The following is a 15,863-nucleotide window of genomic DNA, read 5'->3' as shown; positions in this document are numbered from 1 at the left end:
ATCACAGCCTTTGGTCCAGTACAGCCATGACAATGAATAACCTCATAATCAGCAAGGCCTGATGTGGCGGAAGGACTTTCTCCTATTCTGCCTGTAAATTTTGGATATCACTGCTCAATCAACATCGAGCTCAGTCTAATTTGCCACTTTTTAGGAAGCGTCTCAAAACCAGGCTGTTATTGGCATTTCTTGACAAATAGGCTCTGTTCTGATGGTTTCAGTTTTAGATTTCAGCACCAAGATGCCTCCTAGTATTTGTGTTCTATATAAGCATTTTACTTACTGGCTGCAGGCAGGATAGCGTGTCTGGTGTAGGGTGGGATGACCTTCGTTTATCTAGGGGTGGCAGGTGTAGTAGGCTGGCTTGACTGCCAACTGACCCCACTTGCCTCAGCCCTTGCAGGGAATACAGCACATACAGCCAGGGATGGGTGGGCTTGCAAGGGGTGAGATGGTCGAGTCGACAAACCATGCACCGAAGGACAGGCAGATATTTTCCCAGGTGGTTCCCACATGCCTCACATTATCCGGGGGTGGTGCCACTCAAGAGCCTGGAGATAGCCATGGGCTGCACAGACTTTCTGTACCGCACAGTCTTCTCCTCCAGTGTGTGGCAGTGTGGGTCACCAGGCAGGCCGCAGCGTTCCACGGCAGCGGAGAAGGTAGGTCTGTAGAGGTGCCTCTGGCCCCAGACTGTGCGGGTAGCATCTGGTCTGTTGTACAGAGCCCCCCCGCTGGAGAGGGGGGGACTCTTATTTAGGTGCAATCTGCCCTCAGCTCCTCCCCGTCTTAGTTAGGGCTGCAGGCGTGAGACCTGCAAGATCGCTGAGGTCAGGCAGTGGCATCCTATTGCCAATTGACAACCCTGGGCTCCATGTTAGTGGTAGGCCACTTAAACCGGAGGTGATCTACCATTCCAACTGGCTGTTGATCCACAGAATTGATGGACCACACCCCTGGAGGTTCACTATCTGGGCTGCAGCAAGAGGAATGTTGTTGGATGGTGGAGAAAATCCAGGAGCACAATTAGTGCATGCGCCATCTTGGTCAAAGCTGGCCATGTTCCCCAAAGGAGATATAATCATATGTGTGGATTGTTATTGCCGCCCGTCTTGGTGAAACTGTAATGGTAGAGCCCTAATCCATCTTCCGATAAAAATGCAGTTACATCAGACTCTGATGACAAAGGAAAGAAGGCAACCGCAACACCTTATCTCTTCATTTGGCAGAATTGCTTCTGAGCACTTGGAGGGCAACTAAATATATGGTCCTGAGAAATGTATGCATATTATAAGAAGGTATACGGCCAGGTTCATTTCCAAGGGTCTGTCCAATAAATAATTTTAATGATGACTTGTTTTTGTATATTATGCTGTGTATTTTGGGGGCAAGGGTGGAATTACAGTTGTGTAAATACTTATAACTTATCAAACCTGGCATTGCAACACTTTTTACGTTTTTCATCATAACCATATCAGCTGTAACAGACGTTTTGTAAAGGATGTTAAAATATTGTTCAGGCACTGATCTTGATGCGTAAATATAACTTCACTTAAAAAAAATAATCAGTGATTGGTTGATTTTTTTATTTTTTTGTAGGGTGAATGAGGAGGAGGAATCAAATATCTAGAATTTGACTATACTACCGCTTGCCCCATAGCCTGCCAAAATAGGATGTTTAGGGCGTAGGGCTTAACCTTCATCCATCCATACAATGCATGCAATCCACCTATAATTTGAGCTTGCATGCCATGGGATTTGGCTGCATGGGATTTGGCTGCATGAAGACGGATTCTTAGTGCAACCTTTGGGCTTGTCCTGTGCTCTATCTAGGGTCCTTGTGCTTCCTAATTGACTCAGTTACATCAGGTATCATCTATGCAGACTTCAGTCGAAGTCCCACTCATCTCAGAATGAGCCTCAGATTACCTTTGAATCCATCAGAGAGAAAAACCTCAAGAAATGCCCAGCCCCTGGCGAATGACCTCTGGGCTGGTGCATTGTCACCTCAAAGCGCTGAAGTAGTAAAAAAAATACTAGTCCCCATAGACCAGTGTTTATCCAAAGTGGTGCCCCCTTTGAGGGGAACCAGGGCCAACAAAAAGGCCAATTTGTCTCTAATGTTAAAGCACTTCGTTATTTAGAAGAGAATACATCTACTGGCTTTTCCAGCCATTTTTACTGGAGAGGCAGTTAAAGGGATGGTTTCTTCCAACCAGTCAGTTTTTTGTAGAGTTTCAAGCCAAAGTCTTGGGACAACGTAATTTCAGGTTGTAACACCAGCAGAGGGATAAAATCAGCCAATACAAGAACAGTTTTGTTGTTCAGGCCCACACATTGTGACCTATGTGGACACCATTCATTCTGACATAGTTGTTAGTTCTACCCACTATCACATGGCAAAGTGAGGACCTTCATTATTGGGTACTGCACAGATTTTAGAGGGACAAACTGGCTAGTGTATCCACTCTTTTGCAGTACAGGTCATAAGGCCAGTGCTGCTAGGTCTATGGGCTTTCCGTCATTCTCCCCATAACTTGATATCATTAGAAGCAGCCAACCTCTGCTACGGGTACTTGGGGGTAACCCATTAACTAGAAATTAATAGAATCTGCTGTTGTATATAATGTCAGAACCCTCAAACAACTCTAATGAACTGGCAGATTGTTTGATACACTGTGGTAAAACATTAGACAAGTAGAAAAATGTCGAACTGGGAAGAGTGACACACAAAGATTCTAGGGCCAGATGTAGGAAACTCCAATTTTGTGAGTTGCAAATTGCGAGTCTGACTGACTCGCAATTTGCAACTCGCAAAATTGGATGCAGAAAGGTGTCTCAGACACTTTCTGCGACTCGCTATGGGGTCGCAAGGACCCACCTCATCAATATTCATGAGGTGGGTCGCAGTTTGCAACCCCCTAGCGAGTCCCTGCACTCACAGGGATGGTGGCCTGGTGTAGTCAGCAGACCTCCTTGTCTGTGACTGCTTTTTCAATAAAGCAGTTTTTTTTTCATTTTGCAGCCTGTTTTCCTTAAAGGAAAACGAGCTGCAAAATGAAAACTAAACCGAAACCATTTGGTTTCGTTTTTTTCAGAGTAGGCAGTGGTCCATAGGACTACTGCCTGCTCTGAAAAAATATTTGTTTCGGCATTCACAAAGGGGAAGGGGTCCCATGGGGCCCCCTTCTCTTTTGCGAATGAGTTACCACCAGTGTGACACTGGTGGTAACTGCGAGTTGGTTTGCGATCGCATTCGCGGTCACAAAGCAACTCTGAATGGCGATGCGGTCGCAAATAGTAAGGGAACACCCCTTCCTATTTGCGAGTCGCATTCCCAAATTGCGAGTCGGTACCGACTCGCAATTTGGGGATGAGCATCGCGTTCGGCCTTTTGCATGCAGCAAACTGCGTTTTTCGCAGTTTGCGACATGCAAAAGGCTTCGTACATCTGGCCCCTAGTGTCTAAAGAAGTGGGGAGGAAGATTGAATTAAAAAAGACTACTCATCAATGTGGCCCCTTGTTGCAGGGTACTTCTGAGTCCTCTTGGAGTCAGTATCTCTGTTTTTATTTCAGATCCTATGTGGGAGATTGGGGAGGATAGTACCTTCGGTTTTTATTGCCTCATTCTGTATTGTGTATTTTGCAGGAGGTGGAGTATGTTAAAGAGGAAGCAAAGATGGTTTATCTACTGGAGTGTCTCCAGAAGACTCCTCCTCCGGTAAGATGTAATTTTTACACTTGTCATCTCTTTTCTTTCTTGGGTGATTTGTTAAGAGACTTCTCTTGGCTCCCTACCTTGAAAAGGTTCTTAGGGTAGCAAACACTAGACTTCTGTTGTAGGATTTATTTTCTGAAGGAGAGTGTCCCTTTCTCTTTGGTGCAGAGAAGTTGAGCCTTGTTTCTGTTTTGGGGATCTCTGTTCTCAGGTTGCACTCTCAACTCTCCTCTAAGATCGTCTTTGTTGTCCTAATCTATTTTTTTTGCATAATAATTGTGATTCCTTTTCCTCTCCTAGGTGCTGATATTTGCTGAGAAGAAGGCAGATGTGGACGCAATCCATGAGTATCTCCTTTTGAAGGGTGTGGAGGCCGTGGCCATCCATGGAGGGAAAGGTTAATTTTCTCCTTACCTGAGTTTGTTCAGCTTCATAACCAAATTTGTTTTCTAGTCTGACTTTGTTCTGTTGTATTTGTTCGCAGTATTGAATATCAGATAGTGTTTTGTTCTCTCTGAAGTGGAAATCTTTCTCTTTTTGTTAGGTGTGAAACACTTTGTGGTACTTTAGTATTTGACAATTAGCACTTTTACTGATAGTGACACTAATTGGGTGTTGTATATATGCTGCAATCACCCAAAGCAGCTGTCACAGGTTGATGGTGACTGCTATGAGTTGTATAGTCCTTCATTGGGTGGCAGGTGTCTGCTGTAATAACACTCTTTAGTCATGACAAGCAGCAGTGAGCCTTGGTGAGTGTTGTGTGCTGCTGTGCTCTTTAGTGATTGTTGTATTGTTCCATCTGTCTCTTACTGAATTGTCATATATCCTGTGTACACACTGAGCTGTGGTGACTTCTGTGACTATGTCCAGATAGTACAACTTGTGGACACTTATGAGATTGTCCCCCCACGTATATAACCCAGTGCTTGGAATGTGTGCATTGGAGAAAAACGTCTAGGTTTCCGGGTTGGGAACCAGACGAAAGTCACTACATTGTTTAGTTCAGTTGTCCAGCACTATTGCTGAAGCTGCCGCACATGACTGGGAAGGCTGATACAAGGTTAAATGTGAATTGTCATTCCTACTTGACTTGGATCCTCAGAAACCTATCTGAAGGTTGCAGTGCTGTTTGTGATCTCTATGAGGAACATTTCCATTGTTGGGCACATAAGGGGCATCGCCTTCCTGATTAGACCACAGTCATGTCAATCACTGACCACTTCCCTGTAGACTAGTCCTGACGAAACTGCTCTGAACTGTGTGGAAGTGGAGGGGCTCTCGTCAATACAATGCTGAGATGAATTCCCAGTAACAAATTATCTTTCCAAAGTCTAAAAACCTATGATTCCTCATTACTGCTAGTGGGGGAGGCTCATTTGATCATGTTGTGTCCCCAACAAACACCATGGCCACCATCATTTTTTTAACAACTTAATTTAGGCCTTTTTCAGGAGGACAACAGCATCGTAGTTTCCACAGTAAGCAAAAGATCATGAAAAACAAAAGGTCCAAAATCATACAGTAAAACGCATCTACGAACCCCCCACCCAGGCAAGGAAAAAGAAAGTAACAAAAACATCAGACATCTCTGAAGTAAAAGTAGGTCAATAGAATTATACATCATTTTCACTTTCCTTCATTGAAGTTTTCTAAGGAGGGCAACAGTCTGCCCAGGCTAGACTTAAACGAAATGGAATAGGAATGTATAAACACTGCCCACCCCCAAATGGTCTCTTTGACGTGTTTTAAAAGGCAACCATTTTTTTTTCAAACTTAAGCATTCTCTCCTTTACCTTGGGGCATAACTTTCCCCATGTGAGTTATGGCTAGTCTAGGCTCATCCCTCTGAGAATCATGAGTGGGTAATCGCTGTTTTTCCTGAATCATCTAGCTGCAGAATACATGGTCGAGGCCTAGGTCAGTGCCTATTGGAAATACATTTTGTCCCATATTAAGTTTCTAATAGGACTGTGTGTCCACACTTGACTTCCCTAAATGAATAAGGAGACCAATATTCAACATCTTTTCCAGCAAAGGTCTGAGCTACCAAACGTCGCTTTAAGTCTGGCAGGAATAAAGTACCTTCTTGTGATTTATTTTATGAGCATTTTTATTATGTTTAGAACATATCTTGCATAGCAGCTCTGGACCATACTTTAGACCATATCTTGTCAGTCAGTGCAATATTTAAAACTCTTCCTCAGTGCAACATATAGTTATGTTTTCCAGTAAGGTGAAAGCTGCACACCATGATGTAAATATTTATCTGGTGTGTAGGAAGTTGGCTCTGTATGCACTATTTCAAAGTAAGGAATAGTATGCACAGAGTCCAAGGGTTCCCCTTAGAGGTAAGATAGTGGCAAAAAGAGATCATTCTAATGCTCTATTTTGTGGAAGTGTGGTCGAGCAGTAGGCTTATCAAAGGAGTAGTGTTAAGCATTTGTTGTACACACACAGGCAATAAATGAGGAACACACACTCAGAGACAATTCCAGGCCAATAGGTCTTTGTTGAGAAAAATATATTTTCTTAGCTTATTTTAAGAACCACAGGTTCAAGATTTACATGTAATACTTCAAATGAAAGGTATTGCAGGTAGGTACGTTAGGAACTTTGAATTAGCAAAATAGCATATACAGTTTTCACATAAATGACATATAGCTATTTTAAAACTAGACACAGTGCAATTTTCAACAGTTCCTGGGGGGAGTAAGAGTTTGTTAGTTTTTGCAGGTAAGTAAACCCTCTACGGGGTTCAAGTGTGGGTCCAAGGTAGCCCACCGTTGGAGGTTCAGAGCAACCCCAAAGTTACCACACCAGCAGCTCAGGGACGGTCAGGTGCAGAGGTCAAAGTGGTGCCCAAAACGCATAGGCTTCAATGGAGAAGGGGGTGCCCCGGTTCCAGTCTGCCAGCAGGTAAGTACCCGCGTCTTCGGAGGGCAGACCACGGGGGTTTGTAGGGCACCGGGGGGGGACACAAGTCCACACAGAAAATACACCCTCAGCGGCACGGGGGCGGCCGGGTGCAGTGTGCAACCAAGCGTTGGGTTTTCAATAGAAAGCAATGGGAGACCAAGGGGTCTCTTCAGCGATGCAGGCAGGCAAGGGGGGGGGCTCCTCGGGGTAGCCACCACCTGGGCAAGGGAGAGGGCCACCTGGGGGTCACTCCTGCACTGGAGGTCGGATCCTTCAGGTCCTGGGGGCGGCGGGTGCAGAGTCTTTACCAGGCGTCGGGTCTTTGAAGCAGGCAGTCGCGGTCAGGGGGAGCCTCGGGATTCCCTCTGCAGGCGTCACTGTGGGGGCTCAGGGGGGTCAACTCTGGCTACTCACGGTCTCGTAGTCGCCGGGGAGTCCTCCCTGAAGTGGTTGTTCTCCACAAGTCGAGCCGGGGGCGTCTGGTGCAGAGTGCCAAGTCTCACGCTTCCGGCGGGAAATGCAAGTTGTTTCAAAGTTGCTTCTTTGTTGCAAAGTTGCACTCTTTGGTGAACAGAGCCACTATCAGCAGTCCTCTTCTTCTTAGGTTGCAGGAATCTGAGTTCCTAGGTTCTAGGGAGCCCCTAAATACTGAATTTAGGGGTGTGTTTAGGTCTGGGTGGTTAGTAGCCAATGGCTAATAGCCCTTAGGGTGGCTACACCCTCTTTGTGCCTCCTCCCTGAGGGGAGGGGGGCACATCCCTAATCCTATTGGGGGAATCCTCCATCTGCAAGATGGAGGATTTCTAAAAGTCAGAGTCACCTCAGCTCAGGACACCTTAGGGGCTGTCCTGACTGGCCAGTGACTCCTCCTTGTTTTTCTCATCATCTCCTCCGGCCTTGCCGCCAAAAGTGAGGCCGTGGCCGGAGGGGGCGGGTAACTCCAATTACTGGAGTGCCCTGGGGTGCTGTAACAAAGGGGGTGAGCCTTTGAGGCTCACCGCCAGGTGTTACAGTTCCTGCAGGGGGAGGTGTGAAGCACCTCCACCCAGTACAGACTTTGTTACTAGCCACAGAGTGACAAAGGCACTCTCCCAATGTGGCCAGCAACATGTCTGGTGTGTGGCAGGCTGTTAAAACCAGTCAGCCTACACCGGTAGTTGGTTAAGGTTTCAGGGGGCACCTCTAAGGTGACCTCTGGGGTGTATGTTACAATAAAATGTACACTGGCATCAGTGTGCATTTATTGTGCTGAGAAGTTTGATACCAAACTTCACAGTTTTCAGTGTAGCCATTATGGTGCTGTGGAGTTCGAGCATGACAGACTCCCAGACCATATACTCTTATGGCTACCCTGCACTTACAATGTCTAAGGTTTTGCTTAGACACTGTAGGGTCATAGTGCTCATGCATGTATGCCCTCACCTATGGTATAGTGCACCCTGCCTTAGGGCTGTAAGGCCTGCTAGAGGGGTGACTTATCTATACCTGTAGGCAGTGTGAGGTTGGCATGGCACCCTGAGGGGAGTGCCATGTCGACTTAGTCTTTTTATCCCCACTAGCACACACAAGCTGGCAAGCAGTGTGTCTGTGCTGAGTGAGGGGTCCATAGGGTGGCATAAGATATGCTGCAGCCCTTAGAGACCTTCCCTGGCATCAGGGCCCTTGGTACCAGGGGTAACAGTTACACGGGACTTACCTGGCTGCCAGGGTGTGCCAATTGTGGAAACAAAAGTACAGGTTAGGGAAAGAACACTGGTGCTGGGGCCTGGTTAGCAGGCCTCAGCACACTTTCAAATCAAAACTTAGCATCAGCAAAGGCAAAAAGTCAGGGGGTAACCATGCCAAGGAGGCATTTCCTTACATGGTGTTGCAAGGAAAAAATACTAGATGGGTCTTTTCATCCACCTTCTTCTTTAATCTCTAGCCAGTTCACTAAATGTAACAGTTGGTTGAGTCTTAATGATTAACGTGGCAAGTTAAACAATTCTATAGATGCATCTCTGACCAGTACTGCCCGTATGGATATTGTTTTCCCATTAAAGGGTGAGCATGAGATTTCTATCTACTGAATCTGGAGTCTGTAAACCCAAGACTGTAATTGGCATCAAACACAGCGCTCTAGGGAATGGATATGTTGTGTACTACCTTTCCTAAATAGGATTCCCTTAGTCAACACAATGACCATGGGGGATAGAGATTTGTGAATTGGTAATCTAAATTCACTGGGTAGCCACAAAATAAATAGTGATGGGATAGATGACCAGTCCTTACCATGACCACACAGGTTTAATATAGGTTCAGTGATGCTTGTTGAGTGCATGGCATATCTGGGATGTGATTCATTAATGGTCTGCTTTGGGGAATCACAAACTCCCATCCATTGATTGGCTCTGCAATATAGTCTTCGGTACTTTGTGGGCCTTATTGTTCAAAGTAAATGCACTTAGTTCACGTTGCATCCTTAAGAAACCAAAGTGGTGGAGTTTTTCCCAGGTAGAGAAATTGTGGCAAAATAATTTTTATGATTGTTCGTCACAGAACGAGATTTTAAGTGTGTCCAACCTGCAGCTGTCTTTTTATAAGGAATCAAAAAACAGAGGAATCTTGCAAACAAATAATATTTCATTGTGTTGGAATGTTTTACCTTTATGTATTTAATAGGCCCTTGGGTCTGATTCAGCCTATGAAATAATATACAGGTTTTTCTATTATTTGGAGATTTTGGCTGGTGAAAGTCCAGAGGAAAATGAGAAAATACAGGCTCTCCTGGTAAATTTTCATGGTCTCTCAGAGTCCTTCACATAGTGGGTTCTATGTTGGTAACTCTGGGGGAGAGCAAAATCTGGCGCATTTTCATGCCACTCGTAGTTGGGGCCCTACTGTAATTATAGAAAGAGTGTTCTTAGTTACTCGATCTTAAGGTTACCCCTAGGACATTATGAAGTACACAAGTTGAAGCAGTATGGAGAATTATGGTGTACTACATGTGTTAGTAATGCCCCCACTGTAGAATACACTCCTGAAACCAGTTTGGATCCATTCAGGTTTGTTTGCTAAACCTTGGCCTAACCCTGGGAAGCTGTGACTTTGAGCAGTCGGGCTTAAACAAAGTAACAAGTATCAAGCATTTAGAAGTACCAAAACAATAGAATAAGACTGTCACGGAACACGAAAGAAGTCCCACACCAATTTACCAAAATAGATGATATTTTAACAATTTTAAACACCAAAACAAACAAGATCTGCTGGAGGGTTCCGGAGATTACATTTTTTAGTAAGATGTAAATCTCAGTATTTTATTCAAAAGCGCCAACAAGCATTGGTAACTGCAAAGTTTGGAAACTTTGTCGACCAAGGTGGGCCAGAGTAGCCATACACACCTCTTAAAGCTTTACAGACTGTGACGGGTGGAAGATTGGGGTACTAGTGAGGAGTAGTAGAACAGTTACCTTCCCACTAAAGCAGACTCCAGTCCAATTGCAGATTCTATGGGTGAACTGCCACAGTCTTCAATGGAGTGGTCCTGATGCAAGGGATACAGGTTGCTGAAGATGCTCTAGGATGCTGAGGGCACAGTGCAGTCGGCCGGGGTCTTGCTGGGATAACTTTTTGGTGCACGGTCTGGGTGGGGTGACTTTGGCCATAGGAGTTAATGTCCCTCGAAGGCCTCTTTGGTCCAGCAAATGTCCAGGTACCGCTGGACTTCTGATCTCTGGGCACAGGGAAACCAGCCGTTCCTTTTGGTGAAGGCTTGTGTCTGTCTTGAGTGACCAAACTGCACTTAGATGACACTCCTGTGTTTGGCAGACTCGGGTGCAACCTTTGAGCATTGGTACTATGTCGTCCGGGCTGCACGTTGGCAGTTAACAGCGGTCAAGCGATTTTTGCCTACTAACTGGTCAGAAGGGTCTACTTCAGCTTTTGTGGCCCTAGTGCTGTAAGAGGAAGTCAGCCAACTGACTCTTGGAGCTCACCATCTCTAACTGGGGTTCAGTGGTGACTTTTCCATGATACAGGCACAATCTTCTCTTTCCTTGCCCAAGGATCAGCAGGTGCAGTTCAGCGGCTAAATCAGCCTCTCTTGCCAGGTTCAGGGAACAGCAGGGTAGTTTTTCCCCAGTCCTATCTCCAGTCCAGATGATCTGAGGCCTGGGTACTGGGGATGCCATAATTGTACTGTGAAAATGCCCTTGGGGAAAGTGGCGGTCACTAGTCAATAAGTAGAACGTTCCCACCTGATGATGACTTCTTGCATAGTGTGGAATCTCGTTATCCAGAGTGCACTATTCTGCCCACTCTCGAGGTGGCAGAACCCCTCTTTTGGTATGTTTTAGTGACAGGTCTCCCCTCTCTGTCCCTAACGCCAACCCATCAACATTATCAATAGAGCAGCCCCTTGTGTGTATCCACCAATTGCCCTTCAAAGGGGGCTTCTGTCTTGTGGCCAGCAGCTGTGTGTGGCCACTGGAAAATTTGGACAGCAGAATGGCAACTTTTTAAAAGTTGCCCTTACTCAAAAGTTAAATTACATTCACTTGGGCATCAAGTCGGATTTAACATGCAGATTAATTTGATACCTTGAAGTATCAACTTTAGTAGTTTCACTCAGACGTTAGCACAGCTGAATGGTCAGCGTGTAACCCTGTACTCACCAATGGGGTTACTAGACTTTCCAAAGAAAAAATGAAAAATTGATGTTTTACTGTTAGACGTATACAAATACAGCCCTGCTTTTTACTATCAGAACGCTGTCTTAAGACTTGATAGGCTTGTTGTAGGGGTGACTTATATGTACATACATATATATTAAAAAGAGAGGGCTGTGCTTTGCCATAGTTTAAATGGCAAAGTCGAGTTAGTTGTTTAAAACTGCTCTGCTAGTCTGCAGGGGCATGCTGTGAGACGTGTTGCCACAGCCAGGGTTACACAGTTCGTATTTCAGCCTTAATGGGACATTTTAACTTACCAGCCCTGTGTACCTCTAGTACCATCTACTAGAGACCTATAAGTAAATCAGGTTCTGCCAATTTAGTATTATCAATCCAGCACTACATCAGTACACTGGCACTGCGATCTGGTGATCTGGCCTCAGTGCATTCTGAGTAAAACAAAAAACAGCACCATCAGTCCAAATATTTGGGGTTGTTAATGCAAAAGGAGGCATTTCTTTACAGGCAGCATTCACTGTTCTTCCACGTATATTCAGATTCATCAACATAGTCATTAATGTGATCTAAAAGAATGCTTCAGTGCCCAATCTTTGCCCACAATGATCATCGCTGTCAACACCCTGTCCCCGACTAAACATCTTCAGAAGAAACACGATTAAGCCATGAAATATAAACACTAGATTAACAACGTAGAAAAAATCAATAGAAAGCGTAAACATAGTTTTTATCATTATCATGTTTTTTTCTTTGAGGCATCCCCTTTCTAGGTTCGATATTTACATATGAATGCCATATAAAGGCACCAGTATAAGGATTTGTTTTTTAAATAAATCTTTAAAATATATCCATGGTGTCCTAATGTTCTTGAGTGTGCCTTTCTATAAGGGAAAATGGTTTGGGTGCCTTTATCATCCCTGTGATATTTCATAAGATTGATCCTTACTTGAAACGCATCTCACTCAAGTACTGTTTAGTGGGTTGTGGGGGTTGTTGCAGTTCAAATGGCTTCCTGTTTCTTGTTGACACGTTGATAAAGGGGTTGGGGTGGAGGGGAGGTGTCTGTCTGTCTGTCTGTCCCCTGTGCCGTAAAGAATCCACAAAATGTATACCAGCCATATAGCTAGACATAGAAAGGAACAGCATCTGAGTCCTGATACTGCCACTCCCTTAAACGTAAGATGTCTTAACCCCTTCGCTGCCAGGCCTTTTCCCCCTCCTGTGCCAGGCCTTTTTTTGGCTATTTGGGGCAGTTTGCGCTTAGGCCCTCGTAACTTTTTGTCCACATAAGCTAGCCAAGCCAGTCAGTGACAGAAATGTGCGTGAAACCAATGCTGGATCCCAGAAACCTAAACATTTCTGAAAAGTAGACAAAATTCTGAATTCAGCAAGAGGTCATTTTTGTAGATCCTACAGGGGTTTCCTACAGAAAATAACAACTGAAAAAAGAAAAATATTGAAATTGAGGAGAAAAAAACATAAATTCTTCTCTACGTTTTACTCTGTAACTTTTTCCTGCAATGTCAGATTTTCGAAAGCAATATACCGTTACATCTGCTGGACTCCTCTGGTTGCAGGGATATATAGGGCTTGTAGGTTCATCAAGAACCCTAGGTCCCCAGAGCCAATAAATGAGCTGCACCCTGCAGTGCGTTTTCATTCTATACCGGGTATACAGCAATTCATTTGCTGAAATATAAAGATTGAAAAATAGCTATCAAGAAAACCTTTGTATTTCCAAAAAGGGCGCAAGATAAGGTGTTGAGGAGCAGTGGTTATTTGCACATCTCTGAATTCCGGGGTGACCATACTAGCATGTGAGTTACAGGGCATTTCTCAAATAGATGTCTTTTTTACACACTCTCTTATATTTGGAAGGAAATAATGTAGAGAAAGACAAGGGGCAATAACACTTGTTTTGCTAATCTATGTTCCCCCAAGTTTCCCGATAAAAATGATACCTCACTTGTGTGGGTAGGCCTAGCGCACGCGACAGGAAACGCCCCAAAACCCAACGTGGACACATCACATTTTAAAAAAAAAAACAGAGGTGTTTTTTGCAAAGTGCCTACCTGTAGATTTTGGCCTCTAGCTCAGCCGGCAGCTAGGGAAACCTACCAAACCTGTGCATTTTTTAAAACTAGAGACCTAGGGGAATCCAAGATGGGGTGACTTGTGGGGCTCTGACCAGGTTCTGTAACCCAGAATCCTTTGCAAACCTCAAAATGTGGCTAAAAAAACACATTTTCCTCACATAATGGTGACCGAAAGTTCTGGAATCTGAGAGAAGCCACAAATTTCCTTCCACCCAGCGTTCCCCCAAGTCTCCCGATAAAAATGGTACCCCACTTGTGTGGGTAGGCCTAGCGCCCGTGACAGGATATGCCCCAAAACACAACGTGGACACATCCTATTTTTTCACAGAAAACAGAGCTTTTTTTTGCAAAGTGCCTACCTGTAGATTTTGGCCTCTAGCTCAGCCGGCACCCAGGGAAACCTACCAAACCTGTGCATTTTTTAAACCTAGAGACCTAGGGGAATCCAAGATGGGATGACTTGTGGGGCTCTGACCAGGTTCTTTTACCCAGAATCCTTTGCAAACCTCAAAATTTGGCTAAAAAAACAAATTTTCCTCACATTATGGTGACGGAAAGTTCTGGAATCTGAGAGGAGCCACAAATTTCCTTCCACCCAGCGGTCCCCCAAGTCTGCCGATAAAAATGATACCTCACTTGTGTGGGTAGGCCTAGCGCCCTTGACAGGAAATGGCCCAAAACACAACGTGGACACATCACATTTTTTCATAGAAAACAGTGCCTACCTGTGGATTTTGGCCTCTAGCTGAGGCGGCACCTAGGGAAACCTACCAAACCTGTGCATTTTTGAAAACTAGAGACCTAGGGGAATCCAGGAAGGGGTGAATTGTGGGGCTCTGACCAGGTTCTGTTACCCAGAATCCTTTGCAAACCTCAAAATGTGGCTAAAGAAGCACGTTTTCCTCACATTTCGGTGACAGAAAGTTCTGGAATCTGAGAGGAGCCACAAATTTCCTTCCACCCAGCGTTCCCCCAAGTCTCCCGGTAAAAATGATACCTCACTTGTGTGGGTGGGCCAGGTGCCTGCAACAGAATAAGGCCCAAAACTTGTAGAGATAGAGGGGATAGCACAGCGAGTTTATAAGGACATATTCTTTTATACATCTTTAGACTGACTCTGCTTTGGGGACCCACATAAGTGAGGTGTCATTTTACTTGGGAGACTGAGGGGAACACTGGGGAGTAGGAATGTTGTGCTAGAGTGGTGATCCTACTAAGAAAAGTCAGGAAAATATGCTTTTTTAAGCAAATTTCGAGGTTTACAGAGGAGTCTGGGTAAGAAAATGTTGGGGGATCCACGCAAGCCACACCTCCCTGGACTCCTTGGGGGTGTCTAGTTTAAAAAAAATGTCTGGGTTTGGTAGGTTTCCCTAGGTGAAGGCCGCACCCAGGACCAAAAACATAGGTGCCCCCTCCCCCCTAAACACAGGTAGTTTTGTAATATATCATTTTGATGTGTCCACATACGTCCGTGATGTGCCAAACACTAAAATTGTGAAAAGAAACGCACTTAGGTTATGTGAAAAAGACCCCTCACCCACCAACCAAGTTGGTGGCATGCTTCATCATCGGGGTCCCACCCGAGGCACCTAGCGTGTCACAGGTGTGCTGCGACGCCTGATTACAGCGGAGCAGGTTTTGTCATTTTTACCACACATACTGGTTGGATTTGGCACAAGGGTGAGTGATGGTTCAGTGGATCAAATGTTATTAACAAGCGATTTCACAAAAATGAAATGCACTGTTAATAACTGAAAGGCAAAAAACTGAACAAATGACTCACAGCTCGTGAGCTGTAAAGCCGCGACAAGGCACCAACCGCTTTACAGTCCATTCACACACCTTTCATACATGACACGCACAAGACCATTCACACCGCCAGCCACGGGCCCAGCACATTACAACACTCACATCGACAGACCGCGCCACTCAAGAGCCCATCACTTATATACGCCCACATCCCTGATACAAGAATCACACCAGCTGATGGGAGTGTGGACTGGCGTTTGGCTGGCACTGCCAGCCAAGCGCCACCCCACCCACACCGCCAGCAAAGCCCCACCCCACCCCACGCACACCGCCAGCCAAGCGCCACCCCACGCACACCGCCAGCCAAGCGCCACCCCACGCACACCGCCAGCCAAGCGCCACCCCACGCACACCGCCAGCCAAGCCCCACCCCACGCACACCGCCAGCCAAGCCCCACCCCACGCACACCGCCATCACTTTTTTTTTGTTTATAAACAACAAAGAAACCACTAACTAATTATAAAATAAGCACAAAACTACAAACACAAAAGCTCTAACTAAATACATGACAGAGATGCCAACCGTGAAACATCTGAAAATATAAAACAGACAGCTTACGCTCATGGTATTTCCCAGAAGTTTTTCCTTGTGTGGTAACTTCTAAAACAGCTGGGCACACACAGCCCAGGCTTTGAATGGCATTCGGGGCAGT

General features: G+C 45.3%; 1 protein-coding gene across 1 annotated transcript in view; it reads left to right on the top strand.

Annotated features, from left to right (window-relative positions):
- DDX41 (DEAD-box helicase 41) overlaps positions 1-15,863 on the top strand; it is a 167,815-nt gene that overhangs the window by 116,979 nt on the left and 34,973 nt on the right. The window contains exons 12-13 of the mRNA XM_069244503.1: positions 3,651-3,722; positions 4,020-4,116. Coding sequence (XP_069100604.1) covers positions 3,651-3,722; positions 4,020-4,116 — 169 coding nt within the window. The remainder of the gene's footprint in view (positions 1-3,650; positions 3,723-4,019; positions 4,117-15,863) is intronic.

The sequence above is a fragment of the Pleurodeles waltl genome, chromosome 7 (assembly GCF_031143425.1).
Source record: "Pleurodeles waltl isolate 20211129_DDA chromosome 7, aPleWal1.hap1.20221129, whole genome shotgun sequence".
NCBI lineage: Eukaryota > Metazoa > Chordata > Amphibia > Caudata > Salamandridae > Pleurodeles > Pleurodeles waltl.
This window is presented reverse-complemented; position numbering and strand designations above follow the sequence as displayed.